General features: G+C 35.9%; 1 protein-coding gene across 2 annotated transcripts; it reads right to left on the bottom strand.

Moving 5' to 3' along the window:
* Positions 1–612: 612 nt before the first annotated feature.
* LOC123538407 (interleukin-18 receptor accessory protein-like) lies at positions 613–27,557 on the bottom strand. 2 transcript variants are annotated; one of them, XM_045322490.2, is made up of 11 exons: positions 27,362–27,557; positions 24,775–24,852; positions 22,712–22,877; positions 21,707–21,837; positions 16,493–16,626; positions 15,913–16,032; positions 15,051–15,144; positions 11,875–12,030; positions 4,835–4,972; positions 3,178–3,314; positions 613–1,858 (listed from the first exon to the last, which is right to left on the bottom strand). In XM_045322490.2, exons 1-11 carry the CDS (start codon positions 27,369–27,371, stop codon positions 1,307–1,309), a joined length of 1,716 nt encoding a protein of 571 aa, XP_045178425.2. In that variant the 5' UTR covers positions 27,372–27,557; the 3' UTR covers positions 613–1,306. The 2 variants fall into 2 exon arrangements, with proteins under 2 accessions (XP_045178425.2, XP_053386390.1); XM_053530415.1 differs by lacking the exon at positions 27,362–27,557 and adding an exon at positions 27,087–27,234.
* Between the last annotated feature and the right edge of the window lie 205 nt (positions 27,558–27,762).

Below are 27,762 nucleotides of genomic sequence, written 5' to 3'. Positions count from 1 at the left end.
TTTTTTCACCAAATAACCTTCACTATGCAGGTACTTGATTTTTTGTTATAGTTACTAGTAGGAAAATATTTTTAGTAAGTTTTAAGCAGAACGTTTAAAATGGAAAAAAAAATGTAGTCTGTAGAATAAGTATATTACATACAGTCGAACACCATTTGCTCTTGGTAAGTCATTATGGTCCCTGCTGTATTTCTAATACTTTTTATGTTTGGATGGCTCAAAAATCTTGAGTATTTCGCATGTCCCCTCCCCCACCACCGATACAGTCATGAACAATAATTGTTTTACTGTGATACTGTTTGCATAAGAGTTTTTGTGGGTGTCTGCAGGCGTATTTGTATTCAAGTGGGTTTTGCCTTAGCTCGACAAAAAGATTACAGTACAACACCGCTAACCCAAACAATGATGTGCCCAAAGGCTAATATAAGTGATTTTTAGTTTTGACCCAAACTGCTTTCCTTATAAACCTCAAATGTTTTGCACATGATTTTTTTACAGTTTTTTGTTCTAACAAAAATTTCTCTTAAATATCACTGTATATTACCAGGCACTGTGAACTAAGTAGTTTGTTTGTGTAAAGGAAATAAACAAAAAAATACAAAAGATCTAAAGTCTATGAAAAGAAAATCTATATTTTTGTACACAAATCTAAATATATCACTCTCTATAACACAATTTATCACAGTAAAAAAAAACAAACAACATAATATTAACTCACTGCAAACTGTAGCTTACAATACCTAAGGTACTGATTTTTACAAAACATAAGAAGTTTGTTAGTAAGTATGGCTTTTGATTTATAAAACTATTTTGATGCAAGAAACAAATCTTTTGATTTAATTACAATTATTTGCACAACCAAGGGTCACAACCAATGATTTCTTGTCCTCTCACTGCTCATCATGGTTCTTTCCCCTTTGGAATAAGTTTTTGCCCTTTTCAGGGTAAATTGATCTTTGCTTTTCACAATAAGTTTTTTTTCCCTTCGCGGTATTTTCCCTTTGGAGTAAGCTGTTTCTGCCCTTTTCACAGTAAGCTGTTATTTGCCATTTTCAGGGTACATTGTTCTTTGCCCTTCACATGAGCTGCCCTAAAATTTCAGGCTGGTTACTGAGTGAAAGCATTTCAATGAGCAAAGTTTTAAAGTGACTGAAATAATCTGAAAAACTAATATCAAGTGGCAATGTTCATGAAATAATAGTTTGCTTAATTTTTTATTAATATAAGCATCATCATCATCATCATCATCATCAGTAGCATTAATGCTGTTTTCAGTAACACTGTTGATGATAATCACTTCAGATGTTCAAAAACAATTGTCTATAATCTTTACAGTATCAGAGTTAAATTCCTCATAATTTTTCACACCATCTCCAAATACTTCATCAAGAACACCAGTTTCATCAGCTCTCAAATTCACCGCCTTAAAATCCTGAAAGTTATCAACATTTTCATTCTCTTGTTCACCTGATTGTGTTTTATCTTTCTCTAAATTCTGAGCGTTTTCTGTTTCTTCATTTTTCATGTTCTTTATCTTTGTATGAGCAATATGCTCATCCTCAGAATTTTCATCACACATTTTTCTGTTTTTATCCTCTGGTTCCCTGCTTTCACCACTTGTATCATTAAACCTTTCTTGTTCCCCTGTAGTCTCAGACAATTTTCTACTTATATCATCAGTGTCTTGGTTTCCATCACCCGTGTGAGTAAATTTCCCTGGTTCCCCTATAGCCTCAAACAAGCGTGTCCAGAAATGAGGTTGAACTTTGTCATCAGACCAGTCCAGGAATGTTTTGCCCATCAACTTTCCAGGAACTTTGCAGGTGTCGTGTTTAATCAGGATCAAGGCATCAGACCGCTGAAAATTGAACATCTGACATATTTATACCTGCTATATGCCATTTTTAAGAGCATTTCAGATGTGTTACTGTGGTCAGTCACATGTAACCTAATCAGAAAGACCTGATGCAGTGTACCAGTTCTATGATTTTCTCAGCAATTAACTGACAACTTTCCCATATGATTCAGCCCAAGAAAGTGCAACTTCAGAAATGTTGTCTTTGTAACATTTTTATGCAAAGTTTTCATCTTGCCCAGGAACCAAACTTACAACCCCTTGTGCAGCAGCTAATCATTGCCCCAGAATAATGCCCTTTTCTGAATTATACATTCTTTGAAACTACATACCAAGGGGCATAATCCTTTTTTGTTACTAACTGCTGTGTTGACCAAATTCAACAATAACAAAAGGGTGTAAGTAAAATGTTTTTCAGAATAATAGTAATAGAAGGGCTTATTTGCGCGCAATTCTGTTATTTCTATAGAACTAGAAGGGCGTATCTGTCATGGACAGTATTTTTAGTTTTGCTGAAAACTCTGATTTTCCACTTCACTTACATCCAATTCTGTGGCATTGTGCTGTACCAACAAAGCCAACAAGATGTGCTTCAAGATGAATGGCTTAACAATTAAGGTAGTGCACCCATAATGACAAGTAGTAATTTCTGCCTGATCATCTTTTCTCTTTATTTTAGGCATTCTCCTAACAGTGTTCTCACTGAGCTGTTTTCCACCAAAGATTTATTTTGTTGGGTTTAACCTCGCACTGACACAATTTTAGGTCATATGGTGACTTTCCAGCTTTGGATTTTGATGGTGGAGGAAGACCTAAGGTGCCCCTCTGTGCATTATTTTATCATGAGCGGGCACTTGAGTAGAACCACCGACCTTCCGTAAGCCAGCTGGATGGCTACCTCAGCTTAAGAATTCAACACCCCAAGAGAGGCTCAAACCCACACCATTTCGGAAGAAGAATGCTGATTAAACAGACAAGAATATGACATCACAAAGAAATTGCTGACAGCCATAATGTGTTCCCTACCTTAATGGGATACACCCTCAAGGTCATAGATGTTTCTGCAGTAAGTCTGACCTAACTATGTATGGCATTAACATAAACTCAGTTTGCTGGAACCACTGATGGCTTGATCACATTTTGACCGGTTCCATAAGTTCATGCAAACAAAGTTGGATGGTAGCTCATTCATTCTGAGACAGATTAATGGTAGTCATCATTTTAATTTTTAATCTTATTAAATCTGCAGAAATTCATGCATCATTTAGCTATATATACAGAAACAACAAAGGAATTAAAACACTTTTCCACAAAGTACAAACCTGCATAATAGCTCTGTTGTGGGCCTGTTGCAATTCAAACTGGCCCCACATAGACTTCAGGAAATTTTTTGACATCAGCACTATGGTTTTATGACTTCTGTAAATTGCATCCATAATATTTTCGGCTATAGCCATACCTTAAATAAAGATATAAAATGATCATCAAAAACAACAAAAAATGAGTATCAAATGAAATTATTACCCAAAATAACAAAAGAAGTGAAAGCATTAAACATCTGTTGTTCATTAAATTTTGATTTTTTTTTATCATTTTCAGTATCTCAGATGCTTTATTACATTCAAAACCACTTTCTAGATGTACAAGAATACAGTTTTTTTGTGCCACTATGTTTATATATATTGCCACTTTTAATAAATCCTCTTTGACATATTTTGGGAGGAAAACGTGAGCTTATTCCTTTAAGTTTAATTAACTTGTTCTTAAAATAAATTGCAGTTTTCATAGTTTCCACACGGGTGTGAAATAAATAAACGTGTTTAAATTGTGTACATACTACATGTATATGAATCCCATGTGCACAATTTCACATGCTAAATTATATTCCCATACAGCTTCATGACTCTTGGTAAAATATTTTTTGAAATAAGTGTAACACAATCTTTTACGACTTTTATGCATATTTTGACTGAGTCAAGGGCCATAACTTAAGTATTACTGAGTTAACCCCAAATGCAAAGCTACAGATGCAAACTTCCTATGCTGAAACACATTCCCATAATGTTAGATGACTTTAGGTCAAACATTTTTTTAGAAATGCACTAAGGACAATTGGACAAAGGCAAATCTAAGTGCCCCTCCCAATTTTTAGCTCTGCTTTTCGAAGAATAGTCTCGCTATTCTACTCACCCTGACATCAGCGTCGCACCTTGGTTAAAGTTTTGCATGCAAGTACAAGTGGCTATCATTTAAAGGCATATAGTTTTGAAACTTATTTTTTCAAGTCCCATAACTCTGACATGTATTTTGGCCAAATTATGCCCCTTTTTGGACTTAGAAAATCCTGGTTAAAGTTCTGCGTGCAAGTTACTATCTCCAAAACTAATGCAGATATTGAATTTAAACTTCACATGTGTCTTCGGGGTTATAAAACTAAGTGATTGTGTCAAGTCCCATAACTCTGACATGCATTTTGGCCAAATTATGCCCCCTTTTGGACTTAGGAAATCCTGGTTAAATTTTTGCCTGCAAGTTACTATCTCCAAAACTAATGCAGATACTGAATTGAAACTTCACAGGTGTCTTTTGGGTTATAAATCTAGGTGATAGCATCAAGTCCCATTATGCCCCCTTTTGGACATAGAAAATCCTGGTTAAAGTTCTGCGTGCAAGTTACTATCTCCAAAACTGATACAGATACTAGATTGAATCTCTATAGAATATTAGATATTTTAACATTTAGGGTAATATTCCCGCTTCTGGGACAACTCGAATATTCGCGCATTGGCTGTCTTACGGATAGCTCTTGTTTATTTTTGGAGGTGGTGGGGACAACAATAATAACTAAACAGAGCATTGTGACCTCTAGGATGCTCTACTATTTGAGTCAGTAGAGTTCATGGGAATTAGAAATGCAATAGCTGTATATAGCCTCATTCAACTCTAAACATAATAGCTGTATTATTATATTATATTTACCTGGTGTAAAATCTTTAAAGTCTATGCAGACTTCGTAGCCTTGGTCACTCAATTTGTAGAATAATACGTCCTTTGCCCAGTTCAAGTCTTCACTACTGTATGAAATAAACACATCATATTCTACCTTCCTATCAGGAACTGAAAGAATAACAAAATAAGAAAGTATTTAAATCTACAGTCTAAATTAATTCTAACAATTCACATAATCTCTTGAGTTAAGGGAAACATTAACATTATTTATCAGGCAAACTTATACAGTTGTATAAAGCATCCACCTTAAAATTAAGTGCAAAACTATATACAGTTGTCTCAAGCAGCCACCTGGTTTCAGGAGGTTCTGCATGTTTGATAAACTGAAAGTGATGGGATAACGTAGAATAAAGCCTGGATTCAGTGTATGGAAATGAAAATCATTTTTATGAACTAGAGATGCTTTTGAGAAAAGCGCATGTCTCCCACAACTGCCCCTATGAAAAATGTCTATTTTCTCCAGACGGTTTAGACGAATGGATCCAATTAGATGGTCTGGATGAGTGGATTCAATCAGTAATTCAAGGGCCATAAATCAAAAGTGCCTGGGCGGATTTGGCTAGTATCAAACATGGCTAAGGTCTTATGGCCAAACACATTTTGTTCAGGTTTGGTGAATATCCGATGAGAAATGTTCGACTTAGAAAGCGGACAAGATTAAAAAGGCGGATTTTTTGGTAATTCAAGGGCCGTAACTCCAAAATGCCTGGACCGATTTGGCTAGTTATCGTACTTGGCCGAGGGCTCATGGTCAAACACATTTTGTTCAAATTTGGTGAAGATCGGACGAGAAATTTTGACCTAGAGTGCAGACAAGAGTAAAAAGGCCAATTTTTGGATAATTCAAGGGCCGTAATTCCAAAATGCCTATACCGATTTGGCTAGTTATCGTACTTGGCCGAGGTCTCATGGTCAAACATATTTTGTTCAAGTTTGGTGAAGATCGGATGAGATATGTTTGACTTAGAGTGCAGACAAGAGAAAAAAGGCCAATTTTTTGATAATTCAAGGGCCATAACTCCAAGACGCCTGGACCGATTTAGCTAGTTATCAACCTTGGCTGAGGTCTTATGGTCAAACACATTTTGTTTAAGTTTGGTGAAAATCGGATGAGAAATGTTTGACTTAGAGTGGGGACAAGCTTTGTGACAGACACACAGACACACACACAGACTGGAGTAAATCAATATGTCTCCCACACCACTGTGTGGTGGGAGACATAATTAATGGCAACTCGTGAGTAAATTTATTACAATGGCGACATGTTACACGTTAAATAATTCAAAATAATGTCTAACAAGAGGGCCATGATGGCCCTATATCGCTCACCTGTTATCATTGCACTTGAGGACAAGAAGGTCCTCAGAAAAAATATCTAAGTCCAAAGGACAGTAACAACAAAGGGAAGAAATTTAACCAAAAAGAAAAAAAAAATTCTTACAAGGTACAGATATGTCAAAATACACCTACAAATTGGAGGTACCATCCATGTTGTACCACAGAAAAGTAGTCTCGGTTTTTCCCTACGGCCAATAATAAAAAATTTAAAAATAAGCTATTTTTAGTAACGTAAAAGGGAAGTAATTAAAAAAAAAAATTATTGTAAGTGAAGAAAAGAAGAATCTGCCAAATAAATCTGTTGACATAAATGAAATTTCAGATCAGTATCTTCATTAGTTACGGAGATATACCCATTTTAATTTGAAACAAGAGCCATGTTACACATGGCTAATCCCCTCGCCGGGCATATTATAATTGAAGGCTAAAGTTCCTGGCAAGTTAGTGTCTGAAAGTATTAATTTTGGGGAAAGCTTTGAAGAACCGTTTAGGGAACAAGAGTGCCAGAATTTCACAATAAATGCCCGTCACAGCAAATTTCTTTACTCTAGCAGCTGTATTTGCAAATGGAATGTTAATTTTGTTTTGTAATCATTGTAAGTCTTTTGGTTTTTTTAAGACCACAAAAAAACTCCTTACCAGGTAAAGATACCATATATATAATAAAATACACCTAAAATTGGAGAGAAACATCTATGTTGTACCATAGAAAAGTGGTCTTGTTTTTTCCCTATGGTCAATTATAAAAATGTTACAATATAAGTTATTTATAGTAACAACTAAGGGAAGTTAATCTTACAAAAAAAAATCAAAAAAATTGCAAGTCCACACAAAAATCTTTATCAAGTAGAGATTGGTCAAAATACACCTCAAAATTGGATTTAGCATGCATGTTGTACTACAGAAAAGTGGTCTCGATTTTTCCCTACGACTAGTAATGAAAAAGTTACAATAAAAGCTATTTAAAGTAACAACAAAGGGAAGTAATTCTAAAGAAGGGAACTGCGCATGACACTTCGTCTCATGATGGTGTATAAGTGTGCCAAGTTACATCACAAGAGCTGTCCGTAAGACAGCCAAGCTCGACTATTCGAAATATTGTCCCAGAAGCAGGAAAATATTACCCAAAAAGGTTAAATATCAAAAGAGTTTTAAGTTCAAAAGGGGGCATAATTTGACCAAAATGCATATCAGTTATGGGACTTGCTGCTATCAACTAGTTTTATAACCCCGAAGGCACATGTGAAGCTTCAATTCAATATCTGCATTAGTTTTAGAGATAGAAACTCGCATGTAAAACTTTAACCAGAATTTTCAAAGTCCAAAAGAGGGCATAATTTGCCCAAAATACATGCCAGAGTTATGGGACTTGACCCAGTGAGGTTGGTAATTGATCTAGAAAAAGAAAAAATAAGTTTCAAATCTATATGCCTTTTAGTAATTGCTGTATGTACTTGCACGCAAAACTTTAACCAGGATTTTCTAAGTCCAAAAAGGGGAATAATTTGCTCAAAATATATGTAAGAGTTATGGGACTTGATCCAGTGAGGTTAGTAATTGTTCTAGAAAAAGAAAAAATAAGTTTCAAATCTATATGCCTTTTAGTAATAGCTATATGTACTTGCACGCAAAACTTTAACCAGAATTTGCTAAGTCCAAAAGGGGGCATAATTTGGCAAAAAATGAAGGTCAGAGTTATGGGACTTGCTGCTATCAACTAGTTTTATAACCCCAAAGACACATGTGAAGTTTCAAATCAATATCTGCATTAGTTTTGGAGATAGTAACTTGCATGTAAAACTTTAACCAAAATTTTCTAAGTCTAAAAGGGGACATAATTTGCCTAAAATACATGTCAGAGTTATGGGACTTGACCCAGTGAGGTTGGTAATTGATCTAGAAAAAGAAAAAATAAGTTTCAAATCTATATGCCTTTTAGAAATAGCTGTATGTACTTGCACGCAAAACTTTAACCAGAATTTTCTAAGTCCAAAAGGGGGCATAATTTGGCCAAAATGAAGGTCAGAGTTATGGGACTTGCTGCTATCAACTAGTTTTATAACCCCGAAGACACATGTGAAGTTTCAAATCAATATCTGCATTAGTTTTGGAGATAGTAACTTGCATGTAAAACTTTAACCAAAATTTTCTAAGTCCAAAAGGGGGCATAATTTGGCCAAAATGAAGGTCAGAGTTATGGGACTTGCTGCTATCAACTAGTTTTATAACCCCGAAGACACATGTGAAGTTTCAAATCAATATCTGCATTAGTTTTGGAGATAGTAACTTGCATGTAAAACTTTAACCAAAATTTTCTAAGTCCAAAAGGGGGCATAATTTGCTCAAAATACATGTCAGAGTTATGGGACTTGACCCAGAGAGGTTGGCAATTGACCTAGAAAAAGAAAAAATAAGTTTCAAAGCTATATGCCTTTAATTGATGGCTGTATGTACTTGCATGCAAAAACTTAACCAAGGTGTGACGCCGACGCCGACGCCGATGCCGACGCCAGGGTGAGTAGAATAGCTAGACTATTCTTCGAATAGTCGAGCTAAAAATCCCTCCATGCATGAAGAAGAAATGCTTCAGACGAAGTCATTCTTGTATCTGACCTTTGGCCTCTAAGTGTGACCTTGACCTTAGACCTAGTGACCTGGATCTTGTGTATGACACTCCGTCTTGTGGTGGCGAACATTTGTGCCAAGTTATATCAAAATCCCTCTATGCATGAAGAAGAAATGCTCCGGACAAGGTTTTCATTCTTGTATCCTTTGACCTCTAAGTGTGACCTTGACCTTAGACCTAGGGACCTGGTTCTTGCGCATGACACTCCGCCTCGTGGTGGTAAACATTTGTGCCAAGATATATCAAAATCCCTCCATGCATAAAGAAGATATGCTCCAGACAAATTTTTTTAAAAAAATATGATAACGGGGAATAACTCAAAAAATAGGCAAGGTAGAGTTATTGTTCTTGTACACTGCACTTCCTCCCAATGTGTTCTATCAGTGTATGAAGTTTGAAGAAAATCCCTCCAGTACTTTTGGGGTTATGCTCCGGACAAAATGTTTTAAGAAAATATGATAAAGGGGACTAACTCAAAAAATAGGCAAGGTAGAGTTATTGTTCTTGCACACTGCACTTCCTCCTTATGTGTTCTATAAGTGTATGAAGTTTGAAGAAAATCCCTCCAGTACTTTTGGAGTTATGCTCCGGACAATTTTTTTTAAGAAAATATGATAAAGGGGAATAACTCAAAAAATAGGCAAGGAAGAGTTATTGTTCTTGCACACTGCACTTCCTCCCAATGTGTTCTATCAGTGTATGAAGTTTGAAGAAAATCCCTCCAGTACTTTTGGAGTTATGCTCCGGACAAAGATCGTTGCAGACGCACGGACGGACGGACGGACGGACGCACGCACGGATGGAGAGCATTTCTAATATCCCCTTTGCCTTTGGCGGGGGGATAATAAAGGGAGGTAATTTGACAAAATCAGTCCATAGTTATCTACCCTGATTGGCTCAGTCCAACTAATGACAATAATGAAATTTCAAATAAGTACTATAAGTACTTACTGATATAAATCCATTTTGATTACAATCAGGGGAGGTAATCAGATATAAAATAACTCTGAACCTACGCTTGGATCTGATTTGTCATGGAATCCAAGAATTATTGTTGTTGAAGTTATTTTGGAAGTTTGTATCAAATAAAACCATAAATGAAGTCTATAGTAAATAGCCAATTTTGGACCTTTAAGGGGCCATAACTCTGGAACCCATGAAGAAATCTGGCCAGTTCAAGAAAGGAACCAAGATCTTGTGGTGATACAAGTTGTGTGCAAGTTTGGTTAAAATCAAATCATAAATGAAGCTGCTATTGTGCAGACAAGGTCAAAATAGCTAATTTTGGCCCTTTCAGGGGCCATAACTCTGGAACCCATAATGGGATCTGGCCAGTTCAACAAAGGAACCGAGATCTTATGGTGATACAAGTTGTGTGCCAGTTTGGTAAAAATCAAATCATAAATAAAGCTGCTATTGTGCAGACAAGGTCAAAATAGCTAATTTTGGCCCTTTCAGGGGCCATAACTCTGGAACCCATAATGGAATCTCACCAGTTCATAAAAGGAACCTAGATCTTATGGTGATACAAGTTGTATGCCAGTTTGGTTAAAATCAAATCATAAATGAAGCTGCTATTGGGCAGACAAGGTCAAAATAGCTAATTTTGGCCCTTTCAGGGGCCATAACTCTGGAACCCATAATGGAATCTGGCCAGTTCAAGAAAGGAACCAAGATCTTATGGTGATACAAGTTGTGTGCCAGTTTGGTAAAAATCAAATCATAAATAAAGCTGCTACTGTGCAGACAAGGTCAAAATAGCTAATTTTGGCTCTTTCAGGGGCCATAACTCTGGAACCCATAATGGAATCTGGCCAGTTCAAGAAAGGAACCAAGATCTTATGGTGATACAAGTTGTGTGCAAGTTTGGTAAAAATCAAATCATAAATAAAGTTGCTATTGTGCAGACAAGGTCAAAATAGCTAATTTTGGCCCTTTCAGGGGCCATAACTCTGGAACCCATAATGGGATCTGGCCAGTTCAAGAAAGGAACCGAGATCTTATGGTGATACAAGTTGTGTGCAAGTTTGGTTAAAATAAAATCATAAATGAAACCTCTATCGTGCAGACAAGAAATTGTGGACGGACGACAGACGACGGACGAAGGGCGATCACAAAAGCTCACCCTGTCACTATGTGACAGGTGAGCTAAAAATAAGCTTTAAATGTGCGGATCACTTTAATCATGGGCAAATATCTCAAAAACAAGCACACAGACCGATACATTTTATTTCACCATATCATAGGCCATATGTTTATTTATGACTGTGATAAATTTCATTAAAATCTACATTGTAGAAAAAATTTCATTTGCGGAAATGTTATGAAAATGGTGATTTTCCAATAGACTCCCATTATGAACACGTGCGTGATGTCCTAATTTTTCAAATAAAACAAACAAGCACATGGCCCTATCTTTTTTATTTGCTGAATTTTCTAAGTATATTCTGAGGTTTTGAAAAATCAGGGTTTAATCAAATTCTACATTGTAGAAAAAAAATTGATCTGAATGTGCAGAACTACCATGTTGTTTATGTTGTTTAATAAAAATTTGACTATATTATATCCTGAAAGTTTAACATTTTACAAATAGAACAATTTTATCAACTGTATTGACGATTCCACCTTAAACATGTACAAATTAGAGCTATCACTGTCATTCATGTATACCTCCAGTTGTTCTTTTGATAAGGGGAAATAAGCACATTGCATTTTATCCAAATGAGGTAAATTTGCTACCATTATGCAGTAGCCATGAAATATAGCTATACGACTTTTGATCTCCATATGTGGCCTTGACCTTAAATCTAGTGAACTGGGTCATGTATATATATTCTTTATATTATGACAGTGAACATTTAAGAATTACTATTTGAAAATTGCTTAAACACTTTCAAAGACTTTCTTCTAGAAATGAATGATGAATGGACGACTGACTGACAGACATACAAAAGTCTTTCATAGCCTCAATTACTTTGTATCAGTAGTTTGGGGTATAAACTAGGAAACTCAAACTACACAGAGCTAAAGGACAATTTGAACTAACCTTCATACTGGCTGAAATCTGGATCCAGCCATTCTAGGTCCTCATATTTCTGTTTCATTTTGTATCTATGTCTTACAACAATCACCACGACAACAGTTGCCATAGCAACAAACCCAGCTGCACTGCAACCAATTATCAAGGTCAAAGGTAAATGCTCTGAAATCAAAGTAAAGAGATTAAGCAATGACATTTGCATGAAGGTGAACTGACCAAAATAATCCATTTCAAATGATTAAAAAAAAAACCCCACACTTTAACTAGAAGATGCTTTTGTAGAAAAGCACATGTCTCCCCCAACGCACAGTAATAGGCAAGAGGACAATAGGGGACAGAAGTGAAAGTCAAACAGACACTGATGGGATCATCTACTCGGCATGTCCAATCATCCCACTAAGTTTTAACATTCTGGGTCTAGTGGTTCTTACGTTATGGATTGGAAATGATTTTCCATGTTCTCACCTGTGACCTTGACCTTTGATTGAGTGTCCCCAAATTCAATAGGGGTCATTTACTCTGAATGTCCAAGCATCCTATGAAGTTTTATCACTCTGGATCAAGTGGTTCTCAAGTTATTGATCGTAAAGCATTTTCAATGTTCAGGCCCGTGACCTTGACCTTTATACAAGTGACCTAAAAATGATAAGGGTCATCCACTCTGTAATTCCTATCACTCTATGAAGTTTGAAGGTTCTGGGTCTAGTGGTTCTCAAGTTATTGACCGGAAACAAATTTCAATGTTCTGGTCCCTGTGACCTTGACCTTTGATCAAGTGATCCAAAAGTCAATAGGGGTCATCTTCTCTACATGTCCAATCATCCTATGAAGTTTCAACATTCTGGGTCAAGTGGTTCTCAAGTTATTGATTAGAAATGGTTTTCTATGTTCAGGCCCTTGTGACCTTGACCTTTGATCTAGTAGTCCAAAAAATTAAAGGGGTCATCTACTCTGTAAGCCCTACCACCCTATGAAGTTTGAGGGTTCTAGGTCAAACGGTTCTCAAGTTATTGATTGAAAATTAAGTGTGACAGACAGATAGCCCCTGTGACCTTGACCTTTGATCAAGTGACCCGAAAACAATAGGTGTCATCTACTCCATAAGTCCTATCATCCTATAAGTTTGAAGGTTCTAGGTCTAATGCTTCTCAAGTTACTGATGGGAAATAGATTTCCATGTTCTGGCCCCTTTGACCTTGACCTTTAATAGAGTGACCCCAAAATCATTAGGGGTCATCTGCTCAGCATTTCCAATCATCCTACGAAGTTTCAACATTCTGGGTCAAGTGGTTCTCAAGTTATTGATCGGAAATGGTTTTCCATGTTCAGGCCCCTGTGACTTTGACCTTTAACAGGGTGATCCCAAAATCATTTGGGATCATCTACTCAGCATGTCCAATCGTCCTATGAAGTTTCAACATTCTGGGTTAAGTGGTTCTCAAGTTATTGATCGGAAATGGTTTTCCATGTTCAGGCCCCTGTGACCTTGAACTTTGATGGAGTGACCCAAAAACAATAGGGGTCTTCTACTCTATAAGCCCTGCCATCCTACGAAGTTTGAAGGTTCTAGGTCAAATGGTTCTCCAGTTATTTATCGGAAATGAAGTGTGACGGATGGACGGACAGGGCAAAAACAAGTGGGGGGAGACATAATTACTAAGTTTCAGGGGTCGCGCTGTCGGTTGCCAATGGCGCCAAATGCGCCGATTTACAAAATCTGGCGCTAATTTGGATCAACTGGCGAAAGTTTCTGGCGACAACAAAGTAAAGATCGGGTCGAGACATTTTTTTCAATGACACCAAGGATCATCCTACATCGTCGCTGTAAAGTCGGCCACTTTGCCTAATTATCGCCTCCGGGCAAAATCTGAATCGCCGAGTTTTTCATTCTGTTGTAATCTGTTTACTTAAAGTTGTAATTGATGCACACACAGCGTTACAATAGATGTAAATTATCGATAAATCCATGGTTAACTCTGCCTATTCGCCTGTCAAACTTCAACCAGTCGTAGCATTAATATCCCACTGCAGTTTATCAATATTGTAAGCCGACGCCATTTTGAAAATTTTCAATCCGATAATCCTATCGAGTGCAGACTTAAACCTCCTTCAACATGATCTTATCATTCTTATGCATCAATCATATGTTATTTCTTGATTTTATTATAAATTACATCAAAATTTATTTCAAATACGACCAATTTCTATAAATGAATTGCCTAGGCACTGACTGTGGATTAAAACCGATTTCGCGGATGTCTGAACTGCCGTAAAAAATATTGTAAAAAGATTGCCAAGATTGGTAATGTTTTCGAAAAGATAAACTAGAGTGGTCACAAGCAAAAGTTTACGGACGGACGGACGGACGGACGACGGACGACGGACACCGCACGATCACAAAAGCTCACCTTGTCACTTTGTGACAGGTGAGCTAATAAATAAATCAATTAAATGTATAAATCTATACAAGTTGATGCAAGAATCGGGCATTATTAAAGCAAGAGAATCGAAACATGTATGAAAACTTCCACGGCGTTGGATCGTGCACCTGATAAATTTACGTGTTTCAGACGCGTAAATTTCCGATAAAAATTTAAAGGCGACTTTTTTTCATAGCGCAGTTTGTACTTTATTTAGAAATAGTTAAAAGAACTTGTAAACACTCATTTTACTAAAATGTTCTTTAAACTGAGCTTTTTATTCTATTTGTTTTGTAGTTTGAAAATAGAACTGAAATAAATGAACTTGAATTTTAGTTGTTTTTTTTGTTTTTGTAATTTATAATGCAGGTAAAATGAACTTTCATTTCCCATCTTCCTTTGGCACCAATGTTGGCTCCAGTGGCTCCTCTTTGGCTCCAACTTTTTGGCGAAAGTGTTGGCAACAGCTAAAAAATATTCAGAGCCATCCCTGTGTTTTCTTTATAAATATACATTTTGAGCTCAAGCTTTTACTTTCTCAGTCTTTCCCCTTGAAATGCTATTATACAGAAAAAACAACAGAATAACTAGGTGAAAGGACCCCCAACCCCATAAATGTTCAGCCTTCACAACTGCATGCCAAATGCCGATTGAATGTGTAATAAACAGCCTATACATGCAGCCATACCTATACAAGTATTAATATAACTTAATACTAGTAATTATGTAATTGTGGAAATCAGATAATAAGATAACTCTTACTTTGCTTCCGTTCTGGTGGAATTACTGAGATCAGCTTGGAAGCATTTCCTTTAGAATTTTCACCATAACATTTGTATGTTCCATAATCAGATGTCTGAAAGGAAGTTTTTAATTATAACACATACTGAACTAGAAATTGCTTATGAACTTGAGCAACAAATATCAAATATTACTATAACTAGTGGTATCCTTCTTCCTCCAACTAGTTGTACATCTAGGCAATATTTCTGGCAAGTGAGCACACCTGACTCGACCAAAAACCTTCTGTTCTGTAAGCTGTAATCCTTCCAGTTAACAAGAAACAATTGTATCTGCTGTACCCATCTTCTATTTGTACTGAATAACAACTTCCTAACATGGAGTGGTTGGGAAATCATCAACTTCTATTGGTGTATCTTTTGTTAAAATTAATCAACATTCATGGTTTGTTATCAAAAGCTCCAATATTGCTACCTAGTCTGCCATACAGAAAAACACTGCTTAACCGAGCACTGATGGCTCACTCCAGTGATTAATTTGTCCCAGTGCTGTTTTGTATATATTTTCTATGTTCTGAGCACATGAAAATTTGGATAATTCCAGCATTTTGCCCATACCCTTGCAAACTCTAGCAATTGGTGTTTTACACATTATATATCTTTCTAACCTCTACCCTGCTAAATTTCTAAAATGAATTGGTTTTGATCTTTCTTTACCACTAAGTCTTGTTAACCAGAGGGGTGTTCACTGAAAATTTACTGACATAAAGGCCAACAGTGCACACAGCCGTGCAAGCTGATCTTGGTCTGCACTGGTTACAAAGGTAGAATCACTTGCCGCCAGCAGGCTAAAGGTTAGAAGTACAGTAAAGTGTTGTTTTTACCTGAAGTTTGTCTATGTTCAGTGACGACACTTTGTTGTTTTGGAAGGTGTTGTTCAGACCATATGTTGTGTGGTTTGTGTCATTCACTGACTCCGGGCCTTTAAACCACTCCACGGCCAACTGTAATAGACATTAAGAATTCTTTTCAAACTGTAATAAACATATTATTTACCACTTTAGATTTAACTGAAAAAGACATGAATTAGCAGACACAGTGGTCCAGTGGTAACATTGTCTGACTAATAAACCAGGAGTCGTGAGTTCGAGGTCCCACTCCTCCAACTAAAATTACTAACATCTGGATAAGAGTCCTTTGTATGGGTGCTTTACACCTGGCATGCTAAAGGACCAGGGAAGCTCCTGGAATTGGGGGCATCTTCTGTACCTTGCATTACCTACTACCATTCTAACAGTCTTCTGGAGGAGTCCCCCATATGGGTTACCAGAGGCACCTATAAATAAACTTATATACACACACAAAATGAATTATTCTTTTCAAACTAAAACTAACAAAAAGACTTTTCATTCCTATTAAAATAGGCATAAATAATTGACAATTGGTTAGGATAAATTTACATACATCCATCAGTGCTTCTACAGATCCTCCTACATCAAATGTACAACTGATGTTGACTGTGTCCCCAACTTCTGCATGCTTCACTGTGTTGACTGGTTGTGTTTGTACAATTCTTGGTCTGGTTTCCTGTTTCCTTGCTGAAAGTCAAGAATGAAACAACTTTCATAAACTTATGTAAAACTAACAGTAATATTAACTGTGTCCCCAACTTAGATTATTTTTATGAATGAGGTAATGGTCACCTGACTACATGTATCTACACATCTTGTTACTTAATATTTTAACATAATGTAGTGGTAAAATGAAAATATATAATAATTTTTACTGAAACAAGGGCCATAACTCTGAACAATCATGTCCCTTGCTGCCATATACACATGATGTGGATTTCATATAGACTGCGATAACAAGGTGAGGTCACTTAGGTGCATACAACATTTTTAACTTCTTTAAACAACATACCTATAGCAATTGCAACTATATTCAAATACTGATATGATTGCCAAAGACACAGCCTTTGAATTAGGGAAAAATATTTAAATTAGATGTAATGAACATTTAAATTCTGTTAAAGTTTCATGAAAGTTGCTGAAACAATATTGCCTCTTATAGGTTAACAATGTGAAATATCACAAGTTTTTACTATGAAAGGGCCACAACTCTTGTGACATTTAAGCAATATTGCCAATTATATAAATAATATAACCTGTATAGATCATGTTGTATAATGATAAGACCCTAATCTCCAAACCTTTGACTGAAAATGGTAGGGTGCAATCTATAGTCCCAAACAGTATAATCAGTATAAGTCTGATTAACACTGGTTGGTTTTGATAGAGAATGCATGTTTTAGAACTTGAGAAATATAATCTGATACATATATTATGTCATACAGCATGTTTATCATTTTTCATATTGACATAAATTTTCAAATCTAGCCAAGGTAAGAAACCTTTATAAGAAATATTTTTATATCTGATCAAGTCAAAGCAATTTATATACATGGTATCAATGGTACTGTTTTACAAGTCTGTCTGCTTTGATCCCCACCAGAACAAACTACTTAAGGACGTATGCTAGAATTTGGTGCGAAAATTTTCCCAATAACAGAATTTCTTTAAACTTTAGATACTGAAGGACAATCATCTAAGAAACAAAAAAATGCAATAAAAATCAGAGGTCACCAGTATCGAAAAAAGAGTTATCTGCCCTTGAAAACCGCATTTCCCCCAAAAATGATGTTTTCAAGGGCAGATAACTTTTTTTCGATATCGCATTTAAAGCATAATTACAATGAGATATCAGTACTACACAAGATAAGTTATTTGGGAAATAGATTTTAGTTTTGCCTACTTTGTTGGCATATAAAACAAAGTTTTTCATTCAGATGTGTTGCAGTCTAATCTGAATGAAAATCATGTTTTATTTGCCAACAAAGCACACACAACTAAAATCTATTTCCATGCTAACATATATGGATTACACCAGGAAGGTAAACTAATCTGGACTCCTATTTTTAGGCGGAAAAGTGTTGGTCATTTTGTGAAACTTGTTTTAATCGACAAGACAATACACGGTAAAATCCTTGTTTATATAAAAGAAATTTATAAAAATGTTAGAACATACCGTAGATTTAAACAAAGGTCATTATGGTTATCAGGCCCCGTGTTCACAAAACATTTTTCGATCTCAGCTGAGTTTGAGTTTGATATTTTAATATCAGTTTTACTAAAACTTCAAGGTTAAATTCAATCTGAGACAGACCATCAATATTGAAGAGCCACTTGAAAATAATGTTGAGCATAAAATTAAGTTTTAAACATACTCTTTTGATATAAATGAGGATTTAAGTTTCATTATCAAACTCAGCTGAGACTGAAAACGTTTTGTGAACACGGGGCCTGTTGTCCTGCTTTGAAAGAAATATTGAGGTAAATTTACAAATAAAAATATTATAAAGTCTAAAAGTTATTTTATAAGCTCATGATGAACTATTTTGTATTCTTTCATTTCCACTAGAAATTTTTAACATTATTATCATTCAACCTGTATTCATATATATAGTCCACTTCACTGGTCTAACTCTGCTGGACACAACTGATTCTGCCTTTGCAATTAATGTAGATCATGATCAGCCTGCACATCTGTGCTGTCTGATCAAGATCTGCACTGTTCGCCATTCAGTCAGTATCTTTTTGGTAAGCACCCCTTTTAACAGTTAATGGTACTGTCAAAACTGAAAGATGGACAAGTTCATTTTTATAAAAATTTAGCAGGGTAAGGGTTAAAGATAGTCACATGATAAATGATAAAATATTGTACTGACTATTGTTTGTAGCTAAAACACATGTAGATCTGTACAAAAATCCTAAATTCTGTCATATGAGAAGGCATGGTCGTGAACCCAATGGGGCTCCATTCCAAGATCCCCAGGAAGAGTGACCAACACTTTACATACCAGACCACTGCTCCCCTTAGTAAGAATATTTAAGGTCTGAAGTACTTGTAGCTTTGACACAATAAGGACCTGAAACTATATTTTATTCCCACAACCTTCTTAACTTCTCATATCACTTATGTAGGAAGTCATAGGATGCCCTTTCATTACACTCAATTAACAATTGAAGTACTTATGTGATCTAGTTAGTCCAAACAAAAAAATGAACTATGTATGCAAGTGGTTACACTGAAAAGTACTTTTAATACTGAATCGTAAGTATGAGATCAAACAGAGAAAATGGGTCAAAAACATGGCCCTTGACATTTTCATATTACACTGAAACAGAAAGTTCTTGTGTATATAAATGTGCACATATATCTCCTAAAGAACAATGTGTGAGGCTTGGGAAAAATGATCAACCTTGGTCTAAACATAACCAGTGTCCAAGGTTATAAAAACTGAGTTTGGAGACCAGTCTAAGAATACAGCCTTGTCATTGGTCAATTTCAAATTTGTGCTCAAAAACAACCAATCAGATGCTGCAGTTTTGAGACTGGTTTCCAATCTCAGATTTAAAACCTTGGCCCTACTTAAGTTTCAATATTTTTCAACTGCTGACTGTACTTGTTACAACATTATTTCAAACATTTTGACCCTCTTTGCTGTATTGTACAGCAAAAACAAATCTGAAACTATTTACATGCATTTGGAATGTTCTCTGTGAGACTAACATTTCCTGCAGTATTGTACGGTAAGCCAAGCACTTGTACTGTACTCAGACTGAAACTGTTTACCTATTATCAGAGCAGTATTGTAAGCCAAGATCTTGTACTATACTCAGACTGAAACTGTTTACCTATTATCAAAGCAGTATTGTAAGCCAAGATCTTGTACTATACTCAGACTGAAACTGTTTACCTATTATCAGAGCAGTATTGTAAGCCAAGCACTTGTACTGTACTCAGACTGAAACTGTTTACCTATTATCAGAGCAGTATTGTAAGCCAAGCACCTGTACTGTACTCTGACTGAAACTGTTTACCTATTATCTTTTTTTTTTTTTTTTTTTTTTTGTTGGGTTTAACGTCGCACCGACACAATTTTAGGTCATATGGCGACTTTCCAGCTTTAATGGTGGAGGAAGACCCCAGGTGCCCCTCCGTGCACTATTTCATCACGAGCGGGCACCTGGGTAGAACCACCGACCTTCCGTAAGCCAGCTGGATGGCTTCCTCACGTGAAGAATTCTACGCCCCAAATGAGGTTTCGAACCCACATCGATGAGGGGCAAATGGTTTGAAGTCAACGACTCTAACCACTCGGCCACGGAGGCCCCGTTTACATATTATCAGAGCAGTATTGTAAGCCAAGCACCTGTACTGTACTCTGACTGAAACTGTTTACCTATTATCAGAGCAGTATTGTAAGCCAAGCACTTGTACTGTACTCAGACTGAAACTGTTTACCTATTATCAGAGCAGTATTGTAAGCCAAGCACTTGTACTGTACTCAGACTGAAACTGTTTACCTATTATCAGAGCAGTATTGTAAGCCAAGCACTTGTACTGTACTCAGACTGAAACTGTTTACCTATTATCAGAGCAGAATTGTAAGCCAAGATCTTGTACTATTCTCAGACTGAAACTGTTTACCTATTATCAGAGCAGTATTGTAAGCCAAGCACCTGTACTGTACTCAGACTGAAACTGTTTACCTATTATCAGAGCAGTATTGTAAGCCAAGCACCTGTACTGTACTCAGACTGAAACTGTTTACCTATTATCAGAGCAGTATTGTAAGCCAAGCACCTGTACTGTACTCTGACTGAAACTGTTTACCTATTATCAGAGCAGTATTGTAAGCCAAGCACCTGTACTGTACTCAGACTGAAACTGTTTACCTATTATCAGAGCAGTATTGTAAGCCAAGCACTTGTACTGTACTCAGACTGAAACTGTTTACCTATTATCAGAGCAGTATTGTAAGCCAAGCACTTGTACTGTACTTAGACTGAAACTGTTTACCTATTATCAGAGCAGAATTGTAAGCCAAGCACTTGTACTGTACTCAGACTGAAACTGTTTACCTATTATCAGAGCAGTATTGTAAGCCAAGCACCTGTACTGTACTCAGACTGAAACTGTTTACCTTTTTCAGAGCAGTATTGTAAGCCAAGCACCTGCACTGTACTCAGACTGAAACTGTTTACCTATTATCAGAGCAGTATTGTAAGCCAAGCACCTGTACTGTACTCAGACTGAAACTGTTTACCTATTATCAGAGCAGTATTGTTTACCTATTATCAGAGCAGTATTGTAAGCCAAGCACTTGTACTGTACTCAGACTAAAACTGTTTACCTATTATCAGAGCAGTATTGTAAGCCAAGCACCTGTACTGTACTCAGACTGAAACTGTTTACCTATTATCAGAGCAGTATTGTAAGCCAAGCACCTGTACTGTACTCAGACTGAAACTGTTTACCTATTATCAGAGCAGTATTGTAAGCCAAGCACCTGTACTGTACTCAGACTGAAACTGTTTACCTATTATCAGAGCAGTATTGTAAGCCAAGCACTTGTACTGTACTCTGACTGAAACTGTTCCCTTGCTTCCTGCAAATCTAGAATTTCATTAGCATTGTAAGCCAATCACTGGAACAACTCTGATTGTCACTGTTAATGTGCGACTGGCATGTTCCCTGAACGATTAACATTGTGTACACTGTTGTAAGCAGTGTAGGTTGAAGACTTATACAACCCATATTGCTACAGCTTACCTGTTATCAGAATGTTCCCTGAGTGACTGACATTTCCTGCACGGTTGTAGGCAAGGCATTTATATATCCCAGACTGAAACTGTTTCGGATCTTCAAATACCAATGTTTGATTTTGATCTACGAGCAGCAATCTACATTCTGGTTAAGGAATCATACACTTTTCACAAAATATAATAACGATCAATTGTATATTGTTATGTACATGTCTTTCGCTATTATGCTTCATTTTATCATTATTTCTTTTATACTGATTACTCATTGTTTACTGTAAAGCTTGTCCTAGTTTTGAGACATCATGTATGTCAAAAAGTTATTCATAGTCTATGGTTATCTAGAAGGTTCTTTTTATTCTTGGTGGTTCATTCATGGAAGTGCTGGAACCTTCAATGATGCTTTAAACAGGAAGCTAAGGACTGGGCTGAATATAAGTGAGTTCTTTTTGTGTTAGGGCTGTCTTTTGCTCTTAAATTAAGGTACCTCTCTTTATTTTTTTTTTGGATTTAACGTTGCACCGACACATGATAGGTCATATGGTGACTTTCCAGCTTTAATGGTGGAGGAAGACAGACAAATCTTCTCAACATTGATAGCCATTTAATTTCCAGACCCGTTGAAATGTCAGCCTTGTACGGTTCTGCTATATATGCAGTGTTGAAACTTCATTTACTGGGGATGTGAATGCATGGTATTGTGTAGGTTGGCTTGGGCAAGGTTTCCATATTCTGTAGGTTCTTGGAGTGTGCATACACTGCACTCAGTTGCAGACAAACTGGGGGTTTACATTTGTTGCCACATTTACTATTTTTTAATCTAGAGAATGGGGGGTAGCTGGGGTTTACATTCATTCATGGCTGAAAAAAAACAACACAATTACCATTTGTTAAGCCTACAGGGAATAGAGGTTAACTGAGGTTTATATTTGTTTATGGTTAACCAATAACACATTTTTAAACATAATGCTCAACCCAGGAAAACTAAAATCAATCTAAATACTTTAAAGGATACTGATCTTTGACTACATCAACAAGCTGACCATCTTTGTACCAAGATAGTGTATGACTTGTATTCGTGACTTTACACTCCAATTCTATTGGGGGCCCATCTTCATCATAGTAACTTCTGTCCGGCCATTTTGGTTTCTCCCTAAACCTTGGAGGTGGAAGGTCAAATCCTGAAAAAAACAAACAAACATTTATTAACATATTGAAGACAGGTGAGGTAGGTGAGAGGTACTGAATAAATGACATTTCTAGAGGATTGGTGCTCCATTGTCAAGACTTTAATTTAGCTAACCCTAAATCACTTTCATTTATGGTTCTATGTCAAAATCCCTGGTGTTTGGGATGTAAAATCCTTGCAAATGTCTAGCAGATGACTGGTGGTTCTACACAGTTGCCTGCCCTTTCCTGATTTGTTTGTTTTGGGTTTAACGCCCTCTTTCAACAGTATTTCAGTTATGTAATGGCAGGCAGTTAACCTAACCAGTGTTCCTGGATTCTGTACCAGTACAAGCCTGTTCTCTGCAAGTAACTGCCAATTTCCACACATGAATCAGAGATGGAGGACAAGTGATTTCAGATACAATGTCTTTTATCAAATCGGTATGGAGAACATATGTCCCGCCCGAATGTTCAGAAAGGCACATGAGGTCTTACTTCACCAGAAAAACTGTATTAATTGCTGTCAAATGACACTTTACTAAACAAGCAAAAAAGAAAAAGAAAAGATTTTTATCAGTAAACAAAATATCACAATACTGTTATGCAGATTTTTGTAGGGATGACCCCAAATAATGGCAGCAAGGGGGATAAGTTATGCCATGTGAGAAGCATCCATACGCTATGCCCTTGTACCAATATAGATAATTTATGGTTGTGCCAAAAATCTTCCCAGGCATGCCAATGCCATTTTACAAATATAAATTGATAAAAAAATGCATATATGGCGATATTTTCTATAACCATGTGAGTACAACATGCTAGAAACGTGCTTATTGTATTTTTACTCAGATTAGCTGATAGCTTTATCGCAGCTACACAGTCATATCACATACTTAAAACCATTTGAGCCGTGCCATGGGAAAACCAACATAGTGGGTGTGCGACCAGCATGGATCCAGACCAGCCTGCACATCCGCGCAGTCTGGTCAGGATCCATGCTGTTCGCTAACAGTTTCTCCAACTCCAATAGGCTTTAAAAGCGAACAGCATGGAGCCTGACCAGACTGCGCGGATGCGCAGGCTGGTCTGGATCCATGCTGGTCGCAAACACACTATGTTGGTTTTCCCATGGCACGGCTCATTTGTTTATCATATCTAGGAAAATGGTTGAACAAAATATTTGCAAATCCAGGTACAATACCTTATCAAGCCTTGAAGATCACAAATTCAGAAGTCAACACCATATCAATTAAGACTCAAATGATGTAACATCAAAGTCTAGTCACATATTTTGCACTGTCATAACATGCAGGAGTATTTATACAAGCCAATATCTCTGAAAACCTGCCAGCTGTCCGTACATAAATATTTTATCATAAGGCTGAACCTGCCTTAATGCCCACCAGTGTTATAAGCAGTCACCTACCTGAAATAGCCAAACATCTGACTTCCTAAATTGACACTTGAGCTGCGCCATGAGAAAACCAACATAGTGCATTTGCAACTAGCATGGATACAGACCAGCCTGTGCAATCAGAGAAACCTTTAGTGAACAGCATGGATCCTGACCAGACTGCGCTATGTTGGTTTTCTCATGGCACGGCTCATTTTGTTCTCATTTCCAACTGCCTTCTACAGCCCACCTGTCTTAATCCTTACCCTGCTAAATTTCTATAATGAACTTGTCCATCTTTCAATTTTGACAGAACTTTTAATTGTAAAAGGGGTACTTACCAAAAAGATACCAACTGAATGGCAAATAGTGCAGATCTTGATCAGACTGCATGGATGTGCAGGCTGATGATGATTTGCACTGGCCGCAAAGGCGGAATCAATGGTGTCCAGCAAATTGTTACCTTAATAAATATCTGTGTTTTACTGTATAGCTTATCATAATTATATTCCTACCTTGAACAAAATAAATTGCGGAAAACAGAAGTAACACTGTCACAAACATTACATCAGCCATGTTCATCTTCTCCTCTCCTGAAATAAGAGTTCAATGATTGTTACAGATCTAATTTCCAGAACAGAACAGAACAGAACATATTCTTTTATTTCATTCAGGCATTTTACAATACAACATGGATATATATCATAGTAAAGATTAACATGAACAATAGAATGGTTCCGGCACAAGAAGTACTGTTAACAAAATTAATAGTAACAACATCAATAGACATTTACATAGGAAACTTGAAATTCACTTTCAGTATTAAGTATTCATCAAGTAAATGGAGAGCAGGGCTTCATTTACTAATAAGTAGTTAGAAACTCTTGTATATAATACTAAAATCAATTTCACCAAAAAGATATTTAAATAAATATATATATCGGGGTGCAGGGGGGGGGGTGGACATTTAGTATAGGGGTGCGATATATACGCGCCTGTAATATAACCGAACCTCACAGTCAATTCGCCGAGAAAAGTAGTACCTTTATATTAAAGTGTATATTATATATATAAATGAAAATATTCTATGGAAAAGCTGTAAACATTTTTCAATTATAAAATATTATAACTGTAACAGTTCTGTTATATTTACATGGATAATATTCAATTCAATTCAATTCAATTTTATTGCATAAAGCATGTAAATACAATGCCTATAGCAAATACAAACATAATATAATATGGAGCACAGAGAGTACATAATTATTTTCAGAAGAGATAATAAACTAATAAGTCAAACAATTTGTCACAATGTTATCACAAAACTTATATAATATTTTTCAATTTAATATCAAACAATTAAACCTTATACACCCTATATATACCTATACTGTAAATCAAATATATTATGAGTTTCTCCTTTCCATTGCCAGGTAAATGAATTTTGCTAAATCATTTAAGATTTTACTAGAAGTTGATGAGATAAGACTTTCGAATTTGTTAGTGTTTGGCCAATGACAAAAATATGGTTTTAAACATTTTCTTCTTATTTCACTATAAAATGGACAGACAAGTAGGAAATGATATTCACTTTCAACTTTACTCATATTGCAAAAAGTGCATACTCTATCTTCTCTTAATACGTTTTCATACCTTCCTGTTTCAATATGGAGTTTATGTGATGAAGTTCGAAATTTGTGAGATATTTGTTTTAAGCAGTTAGGAGAATTGATTAGTTTTGCACATGGATAACGAGGATTTCGTGTTCCAATTGCCTTAACTTGCAGGAAAAAATCACACTAGATCTATTAATCTTTGCTATTATTATAATTATGCTAATCCATATTAATCTTTGCTATTATTTATGCTAATTAGTATTAATCTTTGCTACTATTTATGCTAATTAATATTAATCTTTGCTATTATTTATACTAATCCATGTCAATCTTTGCTATTATTTATGCTAGTACTAATCTTTGCTACTATTATTTATGCTAATCAGTTTTAATCTTGGCTATTGTCTGTAAGTATTGACCTGGCACTCATTAATCTTCGCCGATATTTTCGGACGTTTTCGTTAATTTACGCAATATTTATATTCTTGAAATATCTATACTACTAAAGTAACAGATACAGTTAACCGTTGACACGGTGGCGCAGTGGTAAGGTGTCTGACTTCAAACCATGTTATCACGGGTTCGAAATCACATTAAATCATTTTTTTATGCAATGTAATGTTATCGATGCCTGTTTTATTGTTACATTATTTTATGCATCACATTTTTTTTGGTGAATTTTACTTGATTCTCTTGTAGTATTTATTTTCTGGAATTGGTGGTGACAATTACTTTGTATTTTTAGATCCTTCTAAAGCCATTTTTCCCACTTCTTCTACAACGGTTAAACATGATAAAATTCAGTAAATGGACCATAAAACCATACGTTTGATCCGATAAGTGGTTAGTTTGCATATAAAACTTATAAAAAAAGATCCGGTCAAGCGTAGGACTCAAACCCACAACCCTGAGGTTGGCAGTTTAACGCCTTCTCCGCACAGCTACCTGCACATACATGACATTACGTTATCACGGAATTATATATATATGTTATAGCTACATCGCTATTCATGTTCGGAAACCGAGAATTAATTTACGGAAATAAACGGAATATTCATGAGTGCCAGGTCAATACTTACGGATAATCCATATTAATCTTTGCTAATAAGTATTAATCCTTGTTATTATTTATGTTGATCTGTTTTAATCTTTGCTATTATTTATTCTAATTAGTATCAATATCTGCAAACAACTAAGTCCCTTCTACTTACAATAGCATATATTCAACAGCAAAATCTTAAATCCACAGGAACTTCTTACTCAGAAAATAAAACAGTATAATGTATCTTCCAAAAACTGAACCATAAAGTTCTTGTGAACAAACAAATTCTGATGAAGATTTACCTTAGTTTATATACACTGTTCTATAATCATTTTTTGAAAATGGGTAGATATGTGCAATAAAATGCAACATGTGTCACATAGAGCATAAAAAATAAACAGGTAAATGGTTACTTAATACTTTGTTAATGATAAAATGACTTACCAAATCTCATGTAAAACGTATCTAAATCGCCATGTTTCTTATCGAAATAAAGTAAACAGATTCAAGTTCAATATTGACCAAAAACACTTGACCTTCCACTTAAATATTTGACCCTAAAATATCTTAAACCTTTCGTAGTAAATAATGTAAACCACTTGTGCTAATTTTATTTAAAACTGACCTAATTTAAACCGAAACTAGATTTCAAGGAATTCTAAATATAATTTACATACTCGGAGTCAGTGTTACTTCCCCTTACCACGCTGGTTGTACAAGGGTTGAAAACAAGATAGTTTTTCACATTTTTTTTTACATATAAACTTTGACAAATGAATACTTTAATTACTTATGAAATTATTTTTGTATTTAACACCAAAGAGCTTCTTTGCTAACACACGAGA

This window comes from Mercenaria mercenaria, chromosome 18 (genome assembly GCF_021730395.1).
Source record: "Mercenaria mercenaria strain notata chromosome 18, MADL_Memer_1, whole genome shotgun sequence".
Taxonomy (NCBI): domain Eukaryota; kingdom Metazoa; phylum Mollusca; class Bivalvia; order Venerida; family Veneridae; genus Mercenaria; species Mercenaria mercenaria.
Note: the sequence above shows the minus strand (reverse complement) of the source record. Positions and strands in the feature narration are given on the sequence as shown.

What these genes read in the sequence shown, in the direction of transcription:
- LOC123538407 (XM_045322490.2), bottom strand. An exon ending in AGGGAACATTCTGATAACAG is followed by an intron (nt 16,627 to 21,706) that starts GTAAGCTGTAGC and finishes CTTGACTTTCAG; the next exon opens with CAAGGAAACAGGAAACCAGA. An exon ending in CTGTAGAAGCACTGATGGAT is followed by an intron (nt 16,033 to 16,492) that starts GTATGTAAATTT and finishes TGTCTATTACAG; the next exon opens with TTGGCCGTGGAGTGGTTTAA.